This window comes from Lathamus discolor, chromosome 4 (assembly GCF_037157495.1).
Source record: "Lathamus discolor isolate bLatDis1 chromosome 4, bLatDis1.hap1, whole genome shotgun sequence".
Taxonomy (NCBI): Eukaryota; Metazoa; Chordata; class Aves; order Psittaciformes; family Psittacidae; genus Lathamus; species Lathamus discolor.
This window is the reverse complement of record NC_088887.1, coordinates 74,812,483-74,834,147: the sequence shown is the minus strand read 5'-3', so window position 1 is coordinate 74,834,147 and position 21,665 is coordinate 74,812,483. Positions and strand designations below refer to the sequence as shown.

General features: G+C 43.5%; 1 protein-coding gene across 1 annotated transcript; it reads right to left on the bottom strand.

Annotated features, from left to right (window-relative positions):
* Positions 1 to 1,200: 1,200 nt before the first annotated feature.
* DCT (dopachrome tautomerase) lies at positions 1,201 to 20,991 on the bottom strand. Its single transcript, XM_065675795.1, has 8 exons — positions 20,595 to 20,991; positions 12,184 to 12,483; positions 8,627 to 8,727; positions 7,385 to 7,551; positions 5,590 to 5,769; positions 5,349 to 5,484; positions 3,735 to 3,936; positions 1,201 to 1,544 (listed from the first exon to the last, which is right to left on the bottom strand). The coding sequence occupies exons 1-8, from the start codon at positions 20,989 to 20,991 to the stop codon at positions 1,363 to 1,365; spliced, it is 1,665 nt and encodes a 554-aa protein (XP_065531867.1). The 3' UTR covers positions 1,201 to 1,362.
* Positions 20,992 to 21,665: the final 674 nt, after the last annotated feature.

Genomic DNA, 21,665 nt, shown 5'->3' with positions numbered 1-21,665 from the left:
TCCAACCATTGACATCTTGGGCATGAGCCAGGAACAAGCACACTGGGACCCCCAAAAGGCACACAAAAGAGCAGGAATAGCAGCAGATCATTGTCCACTTGATGCAGCAAGGGCGATATGAGCATGTGGTGAGCAAATCATAACTTTTCTTTGCCCAAAAAAGTCTGCATTTTAGAGGTAACTTTTGTGAGTTACACATATCCAAAACTAAATGAAGACCTACTGAGATCTTCCTTCTAGTCCACAACACTAGTATTGAGCAGGCCTAGAAAAAAATGTCACAAAATTATGACTAACTGGAATTCTTTATTCAAGGCTACAAAAGCAGATTTTTTATAAGACTCAGGACCTAACAAAATGCAAAATCTGAGACTCCTTTAATGTAACATATTAAGCACCAAAACTGACACAATCTCTTCAGGACTTCATTGGCTGTGTAAAAACCCCGTCTCAAGATAACATAGGAAAGCTACCTAAATGTGGTCCAGAACTATGGCTAAATAAAGGAATATACAGCGAATGTATAAAAGAATGTTTATGATGGGGCCTAGGGAGTGCCATAGCCAAACCTGATTCCCCACCTGCAGGCTGGGTAATGTGAGCTATCTTAGTCTTGTTACCTTGAGCCCTGGGTTCTGGACTTGGGAAATTTAAGCCTAGATGCATGAACAGTGCAGCAGAGCCAAAATAGAGAAGGATGAGCAACGTTTTCAACTCTGTCAGAGGTCCATAACATTAGGGGTAAAACACAAGTGTATACCTAGCTGATAGACAACTTCTGCTCTAAAATTTTAAGAATATTGGAGGTTTGTCTATGTCTAACATCATCCTGATTGGGGATAACACACAGAATGGATCATGGTTCTGAAACAAACTGTGACCAGGGGGTTCCTATTGTATTTTGTCAAACAGCACGAAACATTCTGAACCTTAAAAAAAGACTATGTTATTCAGCATACTTATTGATAACTGTAAAATAATGTTATTCAAATATATATGTAGAATTAATAATTTTAAGCACATCTCAGAGCTGCTAAATGAAATCAAAAACACATTGAGGTGAAAAATTATCTTGGTTATTTAAGTTGGTTTTTTTCTATTTGTATTCTTACCTGTCTTGATCTAAATCTATAGAGGATGACTTACAAGTGTCACACACTCCAGATAACATATGGTAATGAGAAAAGTCTGTCCTGTCTTGGGCCTTTAACCCAGAGACTTTATGTATTACAGTTCACAAGATAACAGGAAAACCTGAATGAGAACAATGCAGTCAGCTGCCAAAGGAGTGTGTGATAAACTCTCAATGAGGCAATCAAGGTCAGTTTCTACAAGAATAAGCAGAGAAACCGAGCAAGGGCTCTAGGCCTCTTCCATGTACTTTTTGGGGCTGAAGCTCACATTCATCAGTGGTTCAAAACCTCTTCTCTGCCTTCGGTGCTGGAAAAGTACAAGCAACAGAACAAGCATGGCCAGAGCTATAAGTGCTCCTCCAATTGTGGATCCAACCATGACAGCCCACACTTGAGTCTCTTCAAGGGAACCTGGAAATATGAAAAGTCTGAAGTGAGGACAGCCCATAATTTCATTTTTCAAATCACATGGAAGAAAAACCATGTCCCACAGCCTGGTAATTATGATTGCTTGTGTAGTTCAGTGACCCACTGACCACAGGGGAAGCTGGTAATGCACCATGTAACAGAGCCAGAGATGTTTCCTGCCAGAGAAGTCTACAGCTGAATTTAAATTTCAACCTCTCATACAAATTAAAGTCTTGAGAATGGGAAAGATTAACAGTGACAAGACCAAAAGACCATTCTCTTATCTAATTTGTCCAAAGTTATGAATGATTTAAGCAATTTTTTCTATAACGACATTTCAGCATAGCTGTTTCCAAGCTATTTGAGTCAACAGAAAACCCTCAAATTTTCCTAAGACCACAAAGCAGCCTATTGTCAAACTTCTAACTGAAAGCACTACTTAGCAACATTCTGCAGACCAACTCCAGATTTTATCGTCTGATTTGAACCACTTCTGAGGAACCACCGTCTTCTAAGATAATATTGTCCATTCTTAAAATAACACTGCTCCACTCGGCTGAATTTTGAGTTTTCTTTTATGCTTTCAGAAGCAAAAATTGCCTGCTCTCCTGTTCTGAAAAATGATACATATCCTGAGATGGCAATAATTACATTTGCATAAATAGTCACAAAAAACCTCCCAAAAGGACTTGAGGTATTCAGAAGCTAATAAGACATGCAGGTTTAAGGAGACATGGCTCAGGGAGATGTCACACTGCTCTGTAAAAGCTGTAAGTTGTGTGCCCCAATCTGCAGTCTCTGCCAACAAGAGTCAAGGCAATCATGCCCAAATTCAATAAGGTCCTAAAATCAATTGTTTACCACTTTACCATCTTTCAAGTAAAAGCCAGCAGTGTATATTGATTTCTAATGTGGTTACATGAAGTAGAATTAGCAACCCATATATCTATATAAAAGGGAAAGGCTTGGGCATGAAAACTTTGCCTGAACACAGACCATGCAGACAGGGACAGACATGCAGCTTCACAGAGAGCTAACTGTTTAGGTGGGAGTAGAATAGCAGCAGAATCACAAGATGTCTTTGTTCCCCTCTGCATACCTCATGCCCAAGGGGCAGTAGCATTTCCAAAGCAGGAGGTGGGACAGTATTCCAAAAGGAAGAAAACTGAAATTTCATAAAAGGGGAAGTTTAAATTTTTAGGGAAAATTCTGGGGACACCCCTGAGAAAAGCACTGCAGAAGCAGCTAGCAAACCTCCCTAAGTCAGGGCTCTCCTGCGTGAATGCAGCCTGAGGACAAGGTTTTCAATCTTTTGCAGTCTAAAGACCTTTAAACAGTCTCCACAGATTAAAACCACAGATATATGGTAGCATTTAGAAGAAATTCCTGGCCACACCGGTTAGATAAGCACCTACTGCCTCCCAAAGGAATACAGAGGTGAAGAAAGTAACTGTTCCAATCTAATCTTTGGCAAAGCAGCTGAAGCTTGATTTTCATGCGTCTGTTACACTTGTGCCTTTTACAAAGGCATGAGTAACTGCAACTTGTGCTGCAAAATTTGGATTTTGTGCATAAATACTTGGCTTTCTAGTTTTTCTACATTTAGCTGATTTGTGTCGAAGGTAATTTCAAATGAACAGACAAACCCTAAGGCGCATCACACTTACAGACATGGAAAAACTTTAAAATTAGGGGTTTATAACATAAAACACCCAGGTACATCTCCCCAGGGTATCCAAAGATTGACAGAGTTCATCTCTAATGAGATTTTCAGCACATTATTATTCAGGGCCCTGTTCAAAACAAGTATTTTCTAAAATGACTGACATTAGCCAGACAAGCTCCCTGGCAGAGTGCCTGACCTCTGACAGGTTAAAGGACCCTGTAACAGGTATAAACAGTGCTGGCAATGGGAGCCAAAATCAAAGGCTCCTTCAGCCCCAAAGAAGCGTTATTGTCAAGAATGGAGCAGTTCAAGTTGATGCATTTTGCGGCACAGCAAACTAAGTACATGCAGACTTGTAGTTTCCACAGCTTACATGATGAGTTGTAACTACCTGTGTGTGCTTGCTAGCAACCATGTGAACAGACCCATGCCTGTTGTGAAAGGTGCCTTATTTCCCATATGCCCGTGTCACTGAAAACATGAGTTGTCTCATCGCTTGGAACAGCCTGCACACCTCTGCGACGTACCTGGCAGGTCAATGGCATAGGTGTAGCCGAGCTGCTCCGCAGTTTGGAAGAGCTCATTGTTGGTCACAGGAGGGAAGAAAGGGACCATGTTGTAGAGCCTGTTGTGCCCGATGGGGGCCAGCTGCTCAGGCCAGGTGTTGTCAGGGGGGTTAAACCGTTTCATCCACTCGTCAAAGATGGCATCAGTAAAGGAGTGAAGAACCTGCAAAGCCAGTTGTGGGCAAGCACATTTATTACGCTCTTTCAGAACCTGGCAGCGTTTAAAACACTCTCATCTAATGTGGCAGCAGCTTTTGAAAGAGAGAGAAGAGGGCAATCTAATTTAGGTGGGTTTTACAGAATGAGAAACCAGGAAAGCTCATGAGACTTGAGTAAATTGCTCTACATAGGACATTTGGCTGTATACATCCTTATTCCTGCTTTTTCATAATAAGCTCTTCCTCCAGATGGCTTAATATGAGCTGGCTATAGAATAGGCAGGCCCATCCTCTCTGGTGAGTGCCCTCTGACCTCATTCAACTGAATATATCTCTCAAACATATTTTAATCTCTCTCGTCTCTGAGCAGATATGGAAAATTGCATGAAATTTAATTCCTTCAGGTTCATTTTAAAGCGTGCCACCAGCTCCACAGCTCCAGGTACCCGTGAATTAGATCAGGTCTTTCCAGTGAGTTTATAAGTCTATAAAGCACTAAAATATGGGAAAGTTGTTTCTGGCAACTGTAACAGATGTCTGGGGCAATTCAAATTAATTTATGAGGCACTCACGGGTTTCTTATTACAACCCTAGAAAAAACTTAGAAAATATCCTATAGAAAATAAACTTGCACATAACATAATAGCATTGTGAAATGGAGATTTCATTGTGTAAGAAAGAAATTAATGTAGGAATTCAAGAATTATTAAGGAAATAAGCTGAAGAACAATACATAAGTATTTGGACTAATTTCTCCAATAAAAGATTGAAAACTTAAAATAAAGGTAAGAAAAAATTCATTGCACAAGAATTTATCTATGTAATCACTGTGGTTTAACAAAGAGGAAAATCAATTGGCATAAATTTATCAGAAGACAAAGATGTGCAAGCGGAGTTAACTGTTGGCGTTTTATTCACACAGTGGTGTTTGTGCTGTTCATTGCAGTGCAGCACTGTACCAGAGCACCAGTGAAACCACATTATTTCTATTTCCCAAGAGCCCCTGAAATCAGATGTGCTTCTTTTTAGCTTGTGAAATTTGAAACAAAGGAACAAACTGCTCAGTCTACTGCTCCAGACTAACTAGCCCCACTTTCAGCTTACCTTGTTGCTGTAAAATTGTCTGGTATAAGCCATTAAATTTAGATACCACCTGATGAAAGGACTGAGGGCAACATGACTTGGAATAGCAGCTTTTCTCCCTAGAAACTAATATTTTGCAAATCACCCTGAGATTTCTTCTCTCCTTATTTGACCATTGTGCAGGGGCAGCAATGTTCAAGAAAAGATACAGGATTTTTCCTTTTCTACTTAAAAGACTTATTTTTTGGAATTCACTTTATTTCTGCTCTGCAAATCTCTGGTGAGATAGGAGCTTCTCAGCCACTGCCACTCACACTGGGGAAAAAAGACATACCACAAAGACGGGATCATTGGCAGCTGCATGAGGGAGAACACTGGTCCCATTCAGGAAAGAGTGAACCAAATTGTGAAGGCTCAGCATTGGCGAGTTAAGGGCTCCACTTGGTTTATCGAAGCCCTCTAGCGCATTCCTGTGGATGGGTAAAAGCAGCATCCAGTAACCATATTTTGCTGAGACATGCTCACATAGAGAAAACCTGTGAGCCGGCCAGCTCTGGAGAAGCCGAAGAACAAACCTGAAACTGAAACTGGAATTGCGGAAAAAGGGGGGGCTGTCAAACTCCTGCAGGGAAAGGCACCTCCTGACATCCTCTGCAGTGGGTAGCTGCTTGCTGGAGCTCCCAGGCGGCCTCCGCCGCAGCGGCCCTTCGTCACTCCCATTGCACAGCGTGACCAGGCGGTTGTAGTCATCCAAGCTGAGTGTGAAACAGAAACACAAGTCAGAATGAGGTGAGGACTTGATGGCTTTTAGACCCATAGTATGAACGAGGCCTTGGCTATATGTGTGAGAGAGCAGGGGTCAGGGACTGACACCTCCTGGGGCACCTCAGTTTACCCCCTGTGTCCTTGGAGATAAATTCATTGCAGAACTGTCACTCTGCCATAGTTTTCCATGGCTCTGCATCCTCTGTGGACAAGAGTTGTCATTTGGACAAGAGTTACCAGGTTCATTGTCCACAGAGAGAGGATGCTTCAGAAAAGCAAGCACAACTCCCTTCACACCTTCTCTCTCAAGGGCTTTGGAAGAACAGTTTTTGCCAGACAATATAAAACATTCTTTTGAATTCTGAACTGACAAACTTTCAGTCCTGAGTGAGGACTAGTTTTTTAACTCAAAAAAAGAGGGAAGTCCCGATGCAGAGCTGCAGAGTGGGCTGAGAAAATGCAAGGAATAACAGAAAATAGGATTTCACTTTCCATCCCTCATCTCCTCTAGAAGGAAAGCAACTGCATTGCTTTCCATCCTCTTTCTCAGGGTCTCGAGGACATCCTGCTTTTGCAACAGTTGCCCAGTAGCTAATGATGAGCAAGTCCTTTATATCAGGGAGAGAAAGAGGAAAGACAGAGGAGAAAAACAGCGTAACACTTGTGAAAAAATTCTATGCTATTCAGTGTGAGATGAAACTGCATTTTCAGAAACTCCTGAAGTAAACAGAACCTCTTCTCTGTTTGACCTTGGCAAGGCAAAAGTTAAGTCACTTCAGTTTTCAGAAAAAACAAAGCCCTATTTATCTTCGAGAAAAAGTAGGGGTGAGATTTAAAGCCAAGTGGTGCCTAAAGCTAGAATTTCAAGTAGCTCTTTAGGTACCCAGAGAAAGAGACTCTTTTGAAAAGCCCTGAGCTCTTGGTACCTCCATCTGACTGATTGCACACTACTCCTGCTCCGAAAGGAGAATGTTATATGGGTATTGTAACAGGCAGCATCATATGTCATAAGCACCACAGTCCTGCATAAGAATAACCTGTCAAAGCCCTACTCTTACCCAGATCAGTGTATGTCTACAGAGAGCTGGCAGCAAGCTCCTGGTTGTCTCTGTGTTGTTTTCCATGTGAAATCTCAAGCACTTTGAAGTCAGTCCCCAAACCGCACTAAATATTTCAGGGTTAAGGTCTCACCCAATACAATTGAACAGATTTTTCAGACTGTCTCTAGCTTCCTATACGCCAAAACAGTTTTCTGTTTCTGCTGCCAGAATCAGTTGAGTTAGAGAGAACCAACGTGCCGGCATTTCTTCTTTAAAAAGTTACTTGCCAATGTGCAAACTCTGCAGACCTTTGGCATCCTCAAATTGGCTGAACCAACTAAAATCCTGTATCAAGAGTCATCTTTAAAAAATATACTTCCATAATACCAGGGAGAGAATTTACACAGCACCATCTACACACACACTGATCATGACTCCCAGTTTTAAGAAAGATGACTTGGCTCTTTTCCTGGCTCTCACCCACTGAGAGGGGAGCCCATGCTGTCAGTACTGAATTAAAGCAATGTTTGGTCAGTATGCAAGCTTGCCTTGGATATTCTCATACCTGTTACAAACTATTTGCCACCTCGAGAACCTGGAGTTCAGGCTGATCAGCCCCAGGTCATCAGGCCGTGGTGCTCCGAAGAGCTGGTCCGTGCAGATGTCGCACTCATTTCTACCCGTGGCAAAGTTCCAGTAGGGCAGCGCGAAGGAGTCATTGCCTATCAGTCGCTGCAATGGACAGAAACATGTTAGAGAAATCACCTTCAAAGGAAAGAGGAAGAAAGGGACTCCTGTGAGATTTTTTATTGGGTATTCATTGCGTATTTCGCTGGATAGTCTGCTTTTTGTTCTGCATTTCAGCTATGTGCATTTCACAGTGTTGCTTCAACTCCTTTCAAGAGATTGGGGCATTAAGTCAGTTGTAGCAAATACACTGTCACTAGTTTCTCTACTGTTGGACTGCACTTCTTTTGGCCATGTTAGGCTTTCTGCCAACTCAGAGACCACGCAGGAGAGCAGGAACAGCCTGAACTGAGCCGTAAGCAACGAAGAGGCTTTCTGAGTGATGTAAGTGGGTAATGGGTAAAATTGTGCATGTGGTTTGCTTTCGCTCCAGAAAGCCTAGCCCTAGGGAAGAATCTGAACTTGTATTAATAGAGGAACACAGTGCATTTGCTTGTGCTTGCTTGTTAGCTACGATTTCACACAAGTGAGATCCTGAAGATATTTTGATATCAACCATTTTCATTAGAGAACTGCAAGGCTGAAAGACAGTAACATTGCCAATAGAAGTAATGCAAATCGAAATGAGTCAATGCTTCGACAACTGACTGTCAGCCATATTAACATATATTTCTTTAAAAGATGTATTGCTAAATATATGTATGCATTAAATGTATACATTGGCACATTTAAAGAAGTTGATATTTAGATTTGCATAAGAGAGTTGTTTTCATTAGGTTGGTGTCTTCAGCATCACCAGACGATACCTGTTACCATGGTTTACGTGTATGTGTTGCTTTGATTTTGTTAAAAAATAGTGTTAATTCACAGTTTCTGTCCTCTGTTGTGGAGATGAAATAAAAATCTCCATGATAACCTTCACCTCACTGTTCACAGTGAGAAACTGATCAGTACCTGGAAAGCACTAATTTCACTTTAAAAAAAAGGATCAGTGAGCAAACACCCCTGGGAATTTGGGTAAGAAGCTGTCCTAGGAAATAGGTTACCCTTGTCTGGCTCAACAAAGTCACATAGTAAAAGATAAAATCTGCATGAGGAACAGGAAGACTGTTCAGCTAACCTGCAGGTCTCTCTCCAGCAACAGCAAATGGTACCTATGCCAAGTGACAAAGGCAGGTCCTTGATGGGAGAAATCGATACCTGTGAACGGGTGGCCGGGTCCTACAAAGGGAAGATAAAATAAGCACTTAGGCACCAAATGAGGCTTCAGAGAAAGGCAGCACATTCTTCTATTACTTGGAGTGGAGTTAAACAAAAACCTGCAGCTCTGCACCTTTAGACAGAGCATGCACATCACAAGCTATAACACTTACCTGGGACAAGTGAAACAAACTCCTCTGTAGCTATTCACTTCAGTGCTTCTCAAAACTTCACACTCCCCTTAAAGTTGGACATTGTGAAGATTTCTTATCACTTTAGTGGATTTTGCTTTTAAGAAACATTTTTATTGTCTGAAATCTTAGCTCCTTGCTAATATGTACTGCATTATCTCATTCTCTTGATCAGCCGCAGGATCTACACAATGTATCAATAGAGAACCTCAGCATTTTCCATAACCTGCCAACAGTAATTCAATGTTCTTTGCCAATTTTCTTTAAATTGTGCTTGTTATTTCTTGTATTTTGTTCTTGTTATTACACATGAGAATTAAAACACTCAAAGGCTGGAGGCTTCAAACCACGTATGGATTTATTACCGCAGCAAGCTTCAACCCACATATGAATTTATTTATCACTGCAGCAGCACTAGCAGTTGCATCTTTCCCTTTCCACATTTCTGTGCTGTCCCTGGAAGACCTTTGCTCTTGCTAGGCTAGAGACTGTTTCTTTCAGCCCTGCAAAATAGAACAGTGTCAGAAGGACACACTGAAGAAAACCCACTGCAGAGTAGCAGATACCCTCTAGCAAGGAGGTAGAGATCTAGGAGACCGGCGTGGTTAAACAAGGAGCTGCTGGGCAAACTCAAGTGGAAAAGGAGAATCTATGGATTATGGAAGGAGGGGCTGGCCGCTTGGGAGGAATATAGGACAGTTGTTAGAGGATGTAGGGAGGCAATTAGGACAGCTAAGGCCTCCTTGGAACTCAATCTTGCTAGTCGGGTTAAAGACAATAGAAAGGGCTTCTTCAAATACATAGCAAATAAAACTAACACAAGAGGCAATATAGGCCCACTGCTGAACGAAGTGGGTACCCTGGAGACAGAGGATATAAAGAAGGCAGAGGTGCTGAATGCCTTCTTTGCCTCTGTCTTTACTCCTGCAGACTCTCCCCGAGGGCCCCGGATTTCTATAGCCCCAGAAGGAGTCAGGACAAAGGAGGAGTTTGCTTTGGTAGATGAGGATTGGGTTAGGGATCAGCTATGCAATCTGGACATCTGTAAATCGATGGGTCCGGATGGAATGCACCCACGGGTGCTGAGGGAGCTGGCGGAGGTCATTGCTAGGCCACTTTCCATCATCTTTGGTAAGTCGTGGGAAACGGGCGAGGTGCCTGAGGATTGGCGGATGGCAAAGGTCACACCAATCTATAAGAAGGGCAAGAAGGAGGACCCGGGTAATTATAGACCGGTCAGCCTTACCTCCATCCCTGGAAAGGTGATGGAACAACTTATTCTTGACTCCATCACTAGGCATATCAAGGATGAGGGGGTCATTAAGAACAGCCAACATGGTTTTATGAGGGGGAAGTCATGTATGACCAACCTTATAGCCTTCTATGAGGAAGTGACTAGGTGGAGGGATGATGGTAGAGCGGTAGATGTAGTTTTTCTTGATTTCAGTAAGGCATTTGATACTGTCTCCCACAGCATCCTCATAGATAAGCTAAGGAAGTGTGGGCTTGACGATCAAGTAGTGAGGTGGATCGAGAACTGGTTGAAAGGAAGAAGGCAGAGAGTTGTGGTCAATGGCGCAGAATCTAGCTGGAGGTCTGTGACTAGTGGAGTTCCTCAGGGGTCGGTGCTGGGACCGGTGCTGTTTAATATTTTCATCAATGACCTGGATGAGGGAACTGAGTGCACCCTCAGCAAGTTTGCTGATGACACAAAACTGGGAGGAGTGGCTGACACACCAGAGGACTGTGCTGCCATTCAGCGAGACCTGGACAGGCTGGAGAGTTGGGCGGGGAGAAACTTGATGAAATTTAACAAGGGCAAGTGTAGAGTCTTGCATCTGGGGAAGAACAACCCCATGTACCAGTACAGGTTGGGGGTTGACCTGCTGGAAAGTAGTGAAGGGGAAAGGGACCTGGGGGTCCTGGTGGATAGGAGGATGACCATGAGCCAGCAATGTGCTCTTGTGGCCAAGAAGGCAAATGGCATCTTAGGGTGCATTAGAAAGGGAGTGGTTAGTAGGTCAAGAGAGGTTCTCCTCCCCCTCTACTCAGCCTTGGTGAGGCCGCATCTGGAATATTGTGTCCAGTTCTGGGCCCCTCAATTCAAGAAGGACAGGGAATTGCTTGAAGGAGTCCAGCGCAGAGCCACAAAGATGATTAAGGGAGTGGAACATCTCCCTTATGTGGAGAGGCTGAGGGAGCTGGGTCTCTTTAGCTTGGAGAAGAGGAGACTGAGGGGTGACCTCATCAATGTTTACAAATATGTAAAGGGTAGGTGTCAGGATGATGGAGCTAGGCTTTTTTCAGTGATATCCAGTGATAGGACAAGGGGCAATGGGTGTAAACTGGAGCATAGGAAGTTCCACGTTAACATCAGGAAGAACTTCTTTACTGTAAGAGTGACAGAGCACTGGAACAGGTTGCCCAGGGGGGTTGTGGAGTCTCCTACACTGGAGATATTCAAGGCCCGCCTGGACAAGTTCCTGTGTGATGTACTGTAGGTTACCCTGCTCTTGCAGGGGGGTTGGACTAGATGATCTTTTTAGGTCCCTTCCAACCCTTGGGATTCTGTGATTCTGTGATTCTGTGATATGGGCTGTTCAGCTTTCACATATGACTGGCAGATAGAAAAGTCATACTTGTGCTATCTCCAGTAAGAGTTGGTCTTTGCAAAACAGGCTTAGCATAGGTACTTCTGCCTAGAAGAGCTATGAGGACTGGAATCCAGATCTGGGAGAAATCAAAGTGTTAGATACCCAGACCTCTGACCTGGTTTGATTTTAAAAGCTGGCTGCGGTTAGTCAGGCAAATCCCATCATTAGACGCTGATGGTTACAGAAAGCAGTAGTACTCTGGTCCTAAACATGTCTGCATGTTCTCTGAATTCACTGCAGAGCCCTTTCCTGCTGCTCCTGCATTTACCTTGTCCTGTGGAGTAGGAATGCCTTTTTGAAGTCAGTCACTGTCTGACCACAGTTCAGTTCACCCAGCAATGGAGCCTGTGAACCACTTCTCTGTCAGACAGCAGATGCGCTGGGAGTGCGGCTGGTGTACTCCAGAAGCTATGGGGTGGGGAGACCAGAGCACAGCAGGTCTGAAGCACACCTCCCTGAACTGTGGATGACCACCAGTTTCTCATCATCAGCTGTTTCACTCCTCAGATCTGCCCCTCCTGGGACTCACTGCTCAATGGTGTAGCACAGTAGCATACTTACCTTTGCTCAGCAATGATACTTTTCACCCTTCCCATCACCTGCAGAGCCCATTGGATAAGAAAAGCACTAACCTAATAGTGTGTCTCTGACTGAGTAGTAATGAAGCCAAACAAAGTAGTTATAAATACTACAGTTGGCAATTTGTGGTTCCTCTCCCATGGGACCAAGCAGACTTCTCCAGTGCTGAGTTGTAATTACATAGTCTGGGTGAATGGTTGTCTTTGCACGGTCTAGAGCATTGAAGAACTGGTCTCTCTCCTCTGGCGTCAGAGAGTGGACATCCTTCCTGACAACTGCTGGCTTCTCCATGTTGCATTCGGGGCCGGTCCAGCCGAACTTACAGTCACCACAGTTATAGCCAGCAAAGTTTCCTGAATCAGGAGGGAAAGAGAAGTCATGACATTGTGAATCAGGGAAAACTGACAGTGAATGCAGAAAAATTATGAATTAGCACTCTTTTCTGCCAGAGATGCCAGTTCCTGGAAGGGACAGCAGCTGAGCACACTGGCAGCTTTGCCAGTTGCCTAACCAGAAGGATGGCTTGTTTCCCAGAGACACAGCAGGGCCAAGAATCACACTGAGCCAGTCAGGGAGGTGAAGCACTGGGTAATGGGCTTGATGTTCCAAGATGCTCAGAGCTCCATGAAGCCCTCAGGCATGAGAGGAGTCTCAGCGAACAGAGGGCTGAGCACTTCAGGTTAAGTGAAGTGCTTTGCTTGACTAGCCCTAAAGTACTCCCAGGCTTCCAGGATCAAAGCCAAAAAAGGGCCAGTTCACATGGATCCTTTGCACAGAAAAAAAAAAGAAAATCCCCAAACAAAACAGTTCTCTTAAGAACAAAACTTTGGAAAAACTAATGCCTGTTAACAGTGTATCTGAGACCTGATACGATCCAGGATGAGCACCAGGGGTGCTGCAGGTCATGCTTTAAGCATTATTAAATGGTGCTGCAATAAGAGCCTGCGAAACACTGCAGTACCGTCATTCACCATTGGCATCATTCCTAAGGCAAGTAATTGGGTCCGCTCGAGGCTATTAGCTCAGACCCTGGAAGAGCTCAGGAAAGCAGAGCTTTCTTCAAGCATGTCCCCTCACCCACCACAGCAGACTGCCAGCAGCAGAAAGGCCCTTCTGCCGCTGCTGCTGCCTTTGCCTTTGCCTTTGCCTTTGCCTTTGCCTTTGCCTTTGCCTTTGCCTTTGCCTTTGCCTTTGCCTTTGCCTTTGCCTTTGCCTTTGCCTGTCAGGGGAGATGGGGAACAACCAACCAACTGCTCCTGCAGCAGACATCAGCCTCCTGCTGCACACAGGCAGGCTGCTGGCATAGCACTGGTGTAGGACAGTGGGCATTGCTGCCAGAGGATGGAGGGAGCAGAGGGGCAGCCAAGGTCCTCTGCGATTTTCACCCAATTCTCCAAAATCTACGCTGAGAATCCCTAATCCCAGCCTCCCTCCAACCCCACGTACACACTCACTCCACAACAACCATGGCAATCATCTTCCAAAATGCTACCAAATCTAGCTGCTCCCCATGCATATTGGCAGTGCTAGACCAGGACAGGCTTTGGGCTAACACAGAGATGAGGAAGTGGCCTACGAAGTGTTCCTCAATAGGCAGATGTCCCTCAGCTGTAGGGTTGAGCCTATGAGCAGATCAACACTTAACACTAAAGACTTCAGATTGTCATAGACTGCAGGGCTTATTACCAGACCCAAAGACCTCCAGGCTACAAGGACTGTTACCAAGAAGGCTGTGTAGGTTATGGCTAGCTCTATGAAAAGGGCTGCTGAGCTCTAAACATTTGTGACACACTCCTGTGAGATCTACCAAGAGGATATGGGCACTTTTAACTGTGGGTTTGGAAACCTTATGTTTACTTCAGAAGCTCTGAGAACTATAGGTTTACATGCTATCATGAAGCTTAGGACCAGTGCTAAGGTTAGAGATCACAAAGGTGAAGACTTCAACTAGGTTTTGGACTGTGCATAGCCCAATGACATTCCATGGGGAGAGCTTCCAGGTGGATGGCTTATATTTTGTCCTGTTACAGGTAGAAGCAGCTGGGCTTAGCTGCCACATTTCAGTTAGAACAGAAGGCACCCAAAGCCAGGGGCCTGCATTTGTTTAGGGGGATGAAGACATGCCAGAAAAAGCAAGCAGCTTATAGTTTTGCGAAAGAAATAAGATAGCATATGTTACTATGATGAGGGCAGGGATTAAGATAGGGAACATGGAAAGTTAATTTTATCACAGTATCCTGAGAATCCCAACAGAAGAGCAGAATTGCTGTTGTGAATTTGGTGTATTCCACTATATGTGCACTTGCTCACTCTTGACAACTCAGCCTAGCCATTAGGGACTATCACATACTCCAGCCTGGACTGACCAGATGACAAGTATAGGGAATATCTTGAAACACTGCCTCAATTACGCTATGTATTGTGGAAGTTTCAGTACATGGACCATGAACTTCTGGAAAGCAGCTGTTTTCCCCTCATGACCGAAGATAAAATTCAATCCTTTTTAAGAGGAGGGGGGCAAAGCAGAAATTAACCATGAAAAGATCTGTCAGCAACCTTTTTTAAGACTGATGGTCACACTTCCGCTAATTCAAATGACCCATCTACTCATAGTGTTGGATAAGCATCACACTGAAACGTAGCACTAACAGGACCAAAGTTAGGGCAGCATCGCTTTTCTCCTGTCTGGTCTTGGTACCAGAACAAGACTCCACCACTCACTTGCTGAGGCTCTGATGGTGCCCATTCCTTTCTCAATGAGGGCCCTGTGAATTTATCCAGCTCTTGATACCCATGCTCATTTTATCAGACAATACCCATATTTTAGGTATATATTATGCTCCTCCCTGAGGCTATGAATAGGAATTTGCAGAAAGCCTGAAGTTATGAGTTATCTTCATGGGGAAAAAGTTTTTCTCCACTTGTATGGGATCTGAAGCCAGGTGGACCAGTTAGTCCTTACCTGTTTCCCTTGTGCAGGTGCTAATTAAATCCAATTGATGCTCTGCAGAATTAACCAGCTTAACCACCTAATCTATGAAGTAAGCTAAGTGGTCCTTCACTCAGTTCTCCCACAGACACTTTTCGATGGGAGATCAGATTTTACTGAGTAAGAAGGAGGACTGCAGTGAAAAAGATACTGGCAAACAGGAGGAGACAATTTCCAGGCAAAGTTCTGCTGATTGTGTGGAACATTTTTGTATTATCCGCAGATCTATTTGGCAACGTTCTCTTGTCAGAAATGCACACAACAGCAACACTTCATGAAATAGAAAGTTGCTTTTTGTCATTTTCTTTCAGCAGACTCCATGCATCGCAGGACTGTCATTATGAAACGGTGAGGAGCTGATGGAGGTCCGGGATTTCCCACACTGCAAACAGGAATGACTGCAGTACCCAGACCCGGGTGTTTTATGTCTCACCCGAACCACTTTTTCAGCATTTGTTTCTCAAGCATTCTACTAGGCCACTGGTCTGGAAATGATGCATTGCTGCTTTCAGAAAGTCCATTTACTGCCTTGTGGACTTCCCAGATGATAGCACTGTGAATTGTTATGTCCCAACCTCTTACAACTTAACTTCAGTTTCTGCTACACTGGTGATGGTGGACTCTAGCTGTACAGCTCTAGGAAAGCAGGAAAAGCAATCTCATGGTATCAGGATATAACACACAGTAGACATTTTCAGGAAGACAGTGAGACCCTTTCAAGATCTTTTTTTTCAATACAGGGACCTTAGGAACATGCAAGGATTCATGCCTTAGCACTTTTTTTCCTTCACTGATTAACAAGAGGCAATTCAGTGTATTGCCTTCTCTGGGGCTATGCCAGGAACAGCAGAGATAATTCTCACCTCTGGTGGTTTCTAGAGAATATGGTGTGAGAGGTCATTCTGGCACAGAGACAGGAAACCATGTCACAGATGGGATCCAGATGCTCCCTGCTTTTTCCACTGCTTTCAGGAATTACCATCATGCTGCCCCTGGGTAATAAAAGTCATCCGGAGTGTCTTCCCCACTAACCCTTTTGTCTGGAGATGGGATCACATGGCTTGGGAACTTTCTTCTGTCTAATCTCACCATTATTAATAGTGCTCTTTCCCAGTCAAGTTGGGTGAATCTGACTGTTTCTGTAGGCACTATGGCCACACAGCTTCCCCTAGTGGGTCAGTCCATGGGCATGACATTGAGAAATAGACATTTCTTATGACACAACACTTGGTATGTGTTAATATATGTCACTGGTGCATGCTAACACCAGCTATCACATACCACTGTAGTTGCTTCTCCATCCCAATGGTTACCTGACCTCACAGGGATTTGCCTACATCTGAGCAGTCATAGCATGTGGCTGGCCTTCAGGCACTGAGTGTAACACAAATAAATAACTCCATCAATTTGGTGTCTTTTCTTCAGTAAAAAGGAACCCATCCAACACTCATCATCTTCTGCCTTGTTTTTTTTTTTTGTACCAAGATGAAATTGGAACAGCTGCCATGCCTCTTCAATTCACAAAGACCAGCTTAATACACACCATCTATCAGGTGGGGAGAAAGGACCATTTTCAGACTTCTTTAGCTATTCCATTAAAACAGGAGTTACACTAGATTTGAAAGACCAGCATACTGCAGTATCTGAAACGTAGAACCAGGATTGCTATCATGCAAGACAAATAGCTCTTCTCTTCTAGCTCTTCCTCTGGACATACTGTTAGGCTATAGAATGTGGAAGATCTGTACCTAGCAGGGTCATCAAGGTATGGTTATAATTTACTGTTATCCTGCAGCCGCATTGCCCTACAATAAATAAATGAAGTGTACTTTGTAACTACTTTGAAAACTCATTTTACCTAATGGGAGAACCGTCATATCAGCTACATGGCTTACCTGGCAATTTGCTTACAGCTAAACATTAGAACTTAAACTTTCTGTCCCCAGCTTGATTATAAATTGCACAGGAATATGAAAAGATTTAAATATTTTTTTATCAAAAAACTTCAATGGAAAAAACTTAGAGTCATGGTCAGCACACATCCACACGCCAGCCTTAAATGGTGGCTGGAAAAAAAATGAATTATGCTTAACTCCTCAGTGAATTCAAACTACATCTTTGTTAATCGATGTCACAATCTGTACTAGCAACCACATGACTGACTGCAGTGACTTTTTTCACAATAACCTTCTGTACTGAGTTTTAAGACATTATGGCAGATCTGTATCCCATTAGTACATTCTTTTCTTTTAGAACTCGAAATATCACTTAGTTCCTAAATCTTCTAAAACGGTATTCTTCTAAAGTAAATTTGACTATCCTACCAAAATACTGCTTTGTTGTGTAACTACCTACAAGTGTCAATGTTCAGGGTTAGATCGGTGCATCCAACATTTGGTCTATTTCAAAACACCTTATTGAAAAACAAATTGCCCTTCACGCCGTACTGCACGCTATCAGGAACTGTCATCAGGTCATTACACTTTAAGAGTTTATATAAATTGAATTAATACTGTGTACACCCAAATCAATTGTAGAACACATACAATGGATTCAATATTGAAATTAGGAACTAAAACCTCTTTTCTATCTCCTGGCTACATTCATGCCATAACCACATCCTTTTTTCTAGAGATTATATTTTTGCTGCCACCAACACAGAATGAAACATTCAACAAGCGGCATCCTGACAACAGACTTACAATTATCATTTTGATTACAGCTCTTTGTACAAAAAGTGGGGATTAAAGCTGAATCTTTCTGTTGTACTAATCTTATGCTGTTGTTTGTCCCCAGCTAAAGAGAGACTAGTGCGTATTATCTGCTAAAGCCTAGAAATGAAAATGTGGGAGTTTTTTTCATTTTCCTTAGAAAATCTACATCAATTTGAGAGCAAATGTAAAAATAATCTGATCCAGCAATAAATACTCATCAATATCTGTTTGTGTTCAGGATATTCTTTCTTTTTCTTACCCCCCCCCCCCCAACATATTCAGCACCCAGACCGGGATGGATGTGATATTAAGACACTTTTCCTCAGTGAACAGCAACAAATAGCCAGATTTTCAAGGTAACTTTTATCCTTAGCTAGTAAGTTTTCAGCAGATTAGTTTATTGCAAGAACTCCAGAATTCCCCTTTTGGAAAATCCTGGCCCCTGATCCTCACAACTCCTCCACGTTTCCTACCACACCACCATCAGCTATGTGACACATTTAAATGGCAGTGTCTAAGCAAATACAATTAGCTAAATGGCAGCTGGAGTTCCCATAGCTGACCATTTACACCATGTCTAAACTATAAATTAAACAGTGCCAAGATGGCATTGGAACACAACCGTTTATATTGTTAAAATGCCAGAAGGAGCCTTGGCATGGGTTGGAGTTTGCTCAAGCCAGGAACTATTTCAAATAGGCAGCTTGCATATAACATTCATTTGGAAAGTAAGATACCTTAATAGTAGACATGTTCACTGTTCCATGTCCTTTTGAATGTAGATATTTAATTTATGTTACCTACCACAGGCATCATAGCCCTAGATGCCTAATAAAGGCCACATGTCACACGATTTAAAACTGATGGGCAGGCAGCTAACCAGTGTATAAAACAGAGTGGAAAAAGTGCAACAAAATACTAATAGACACAGACACACAACCGCCACCACTGTAAAAGCATCAGATCTAATTCAAACCCTGTGCAGTTGTGAACTTCTTAGTGTTCACCCAGGAATGCCTTTGCTTGCAGCACCAAGAAGGGCAGAGCCCAGGAAGCCTTTCTGCAAATCATCCTTGAGGATGCCATCCACATTATCTCTGGCATATTTAGGTAAATAAAGACTGAAGTATACAAATGAAATAAAAACACAGTGGGAGAAGCTGGACTTAAAAAGCCAAGGAGAGCAGACAGCTCAGCAGAAGTAAGGCTGAATGAGAGGACAATACATTCTGGTGACACAACTTGGGACCCAGCAATGCAAATATCAAATACCAGTGCTAACCTTTAGCTGGACAAGCAAATAAATGTCTGCCTATGCAGACCATGTCCGTCTACATGGCTTACTCCTAGGTTTTGATGCCCTAATCACTTGGACTGGTGTAGCCCATGTGTTTCAGTGCTCTTCTGACTCATGGTCTATGCCTGTATGCGATACCTGTCTTCAGTTTTGGAGTTATGTAAGTCTTTAAAATGAAAAAAAAATATATATTCAATTTTTGTAAGTTGTCTGGAAAAGTACTTCCGCACAAGCATTTGAAATCTAGTCAAAGGACAACATAAAAACCAATTATACTCTGAAGTCTATTATGACTTTGAAGAGCTTCAGTAACACCATGTGTTGATGTAAGTCATCTGCCCCTACCCCTCTGCTTTCACTTAATAATAGTGCTGCAAAACCTAACCTCATCGGCAGAAATTTTCTGCAGTGCTTCCTTCTCAGTTTGATCTCGGCTTTTTTGACAGTGAAAGCCAAGATATATTTTAGACAAATCAGTTCAGCTAGTCCTAAGAATCAGGTTAAGGGGAAGCAGGCTATTCTTCCCATGTTAGAAAATTCAAACACTTTCATGTTCCCAACAAGAAATCCTAAGCTGCATTTGATGTCTGTCTAGCAAGTGACTTCAGTGCTTGAGACGTGCCTTTTTCCTGACTCCTGGTACCATCTCCTACCAGCCCTGCAAAGTAGTCTGGGCTGAGGTTGCAGTTCCTGCTCATTTTAACACTTCTTCAACCAGGGATGCTGCTGAGGAAGGGTCCTGTCATCTTATTCTGCCTGGTGTCACCTTCCTATTCCCCCTCTTCTGCCAGTACTAGTGAACTGGTCTTATTACAATCTGGTCCTTTTGGCCAGGTTAGGCTTCAAGTAGACCCCATCCCTGTTTGTTTCACCTCCAGTGTATGAGGACAGAAGCCCAAGCAAAGTCATGGGTGGGAAGGAGCAGCTGGAGATGGAGAGGAAAAGGACGGATGGCCTCTTTGCTGATTGTACAAACCAAGTGAGATGCAGACTTAGTTAACAACCCTGGGAAACACCATGGCCAGACATCCATGCTTTTTCAGTGCACAGGGATAATATCATGCTGCCAAGTTCTATGCCAAAAGGAATATATCTCTGACCAACGATGATCAGATCTGATCAGATCAGAAGTGATCCACCACACTGTGATTAGCAGTGACAGAGGTTTGAAGGCAGCACTGAAACATCCAAAACCCTGTGGAGAAAGGTGATGGATGGCTACAGGGACAGCTACAGAGGCAAAGAGGAAAACCCAAAAGTTTGCATGAAAGAAAACACTTTTTAGACTCCATTGCTCTGAAAAAGAGCTGATAGTATCATGAACACAGTATTTTTAGGAAACAGATAATATTTAAAGTTTTCTTGTTGCCTTACACCACCAGGGACGTTTCTGGCCTTTGGAGCATCCAAAGCTCCAAAGTGGACCCATCCATCCCAATCCCTTCACCCCAGCACCGTTCTCACCTGTGCACCGACAGCTCTGGTTGAAGAACTTGAGGGGCCACCGCTCCCGATCATCCACATTTCGAAGGGTGTAGGGGCCACTCCAGGGCCGAGTGTCTGCCTGCACGCCCTGACACCATCCCCGGCCCTGCAGGGACCCACAGATGTTGCCAGGGTCTGTCCCCAAGGCCGGGCAGCAGCGCTTTGAGCGAAGGGCATCCACTGTCATGCAGGCACGGGGAAACTGTGCCTGCACCCTGGGGAGACAGCAGCAACCCAGGTAGCCCAGCCCAGCCCAGAAGAGCCACCTTAGAGTGCCCATTATGGCTGGGTGCAGGCTCTGCCTCTCTGCTGGACCTGAGTGAGTGGAGCAGGGAAATTGCCGCCACGGGACAATCTGTCCTTGACGTGGCTCCATGCCACAGCCAACTGGGATAATCCCTCTCACTGCTGAGGATGCTGGTGTTGGGTGTTTGTTTAATCCTGGTCTCAGATTGTCTTGAATGCAGTTCAAAAGATGGATGCTTTGGCTCTGTAGTGCCAGCCCAGCAGCCACGGCTTTGAGCAGGGTTTATATAGAGGTTGGGAGAAGCTCTCATTAGAGGGATTAGCACAGCACAAATCCTCGTGTTTTGCACATGACATAAAGAACAGAAAAAACGCCAGCGTGAGAGCAAGTTCTGCTCTGGCAGCCTGTCAGGAAAGTGAATGCCTCAGATTCATTTCTCCAAGTCTTTCACAAGCTTTGAGAAACTGATGGTCTTTTTTTAGCTGAGGTGGCTGGAGAAACAGGTTTAAACTTTTAATCAAAACGCCGTAAACAGATGATAAATAGAAGAGGAAACTGCTTCTCCTTCCAGCGCAAGATAACGCTTCACACTAAAAGTAACAGTAACACTAAAAAAGTAACAGTAGAAAAGTAGAAAATGTACTGGAAGCACAGTGGATATAGGTGCACCATTAATGAAAATTAACAAACCTGGTAGTAATAGTTTGGGATAGAGACTCCATCTGCTGACTGCAGAACTCCAGTGCTTGTGCTGTAAACAGTGGCAAGTAGAAGGTTCCCTTCTTAATGGCCTTTTTGCATGC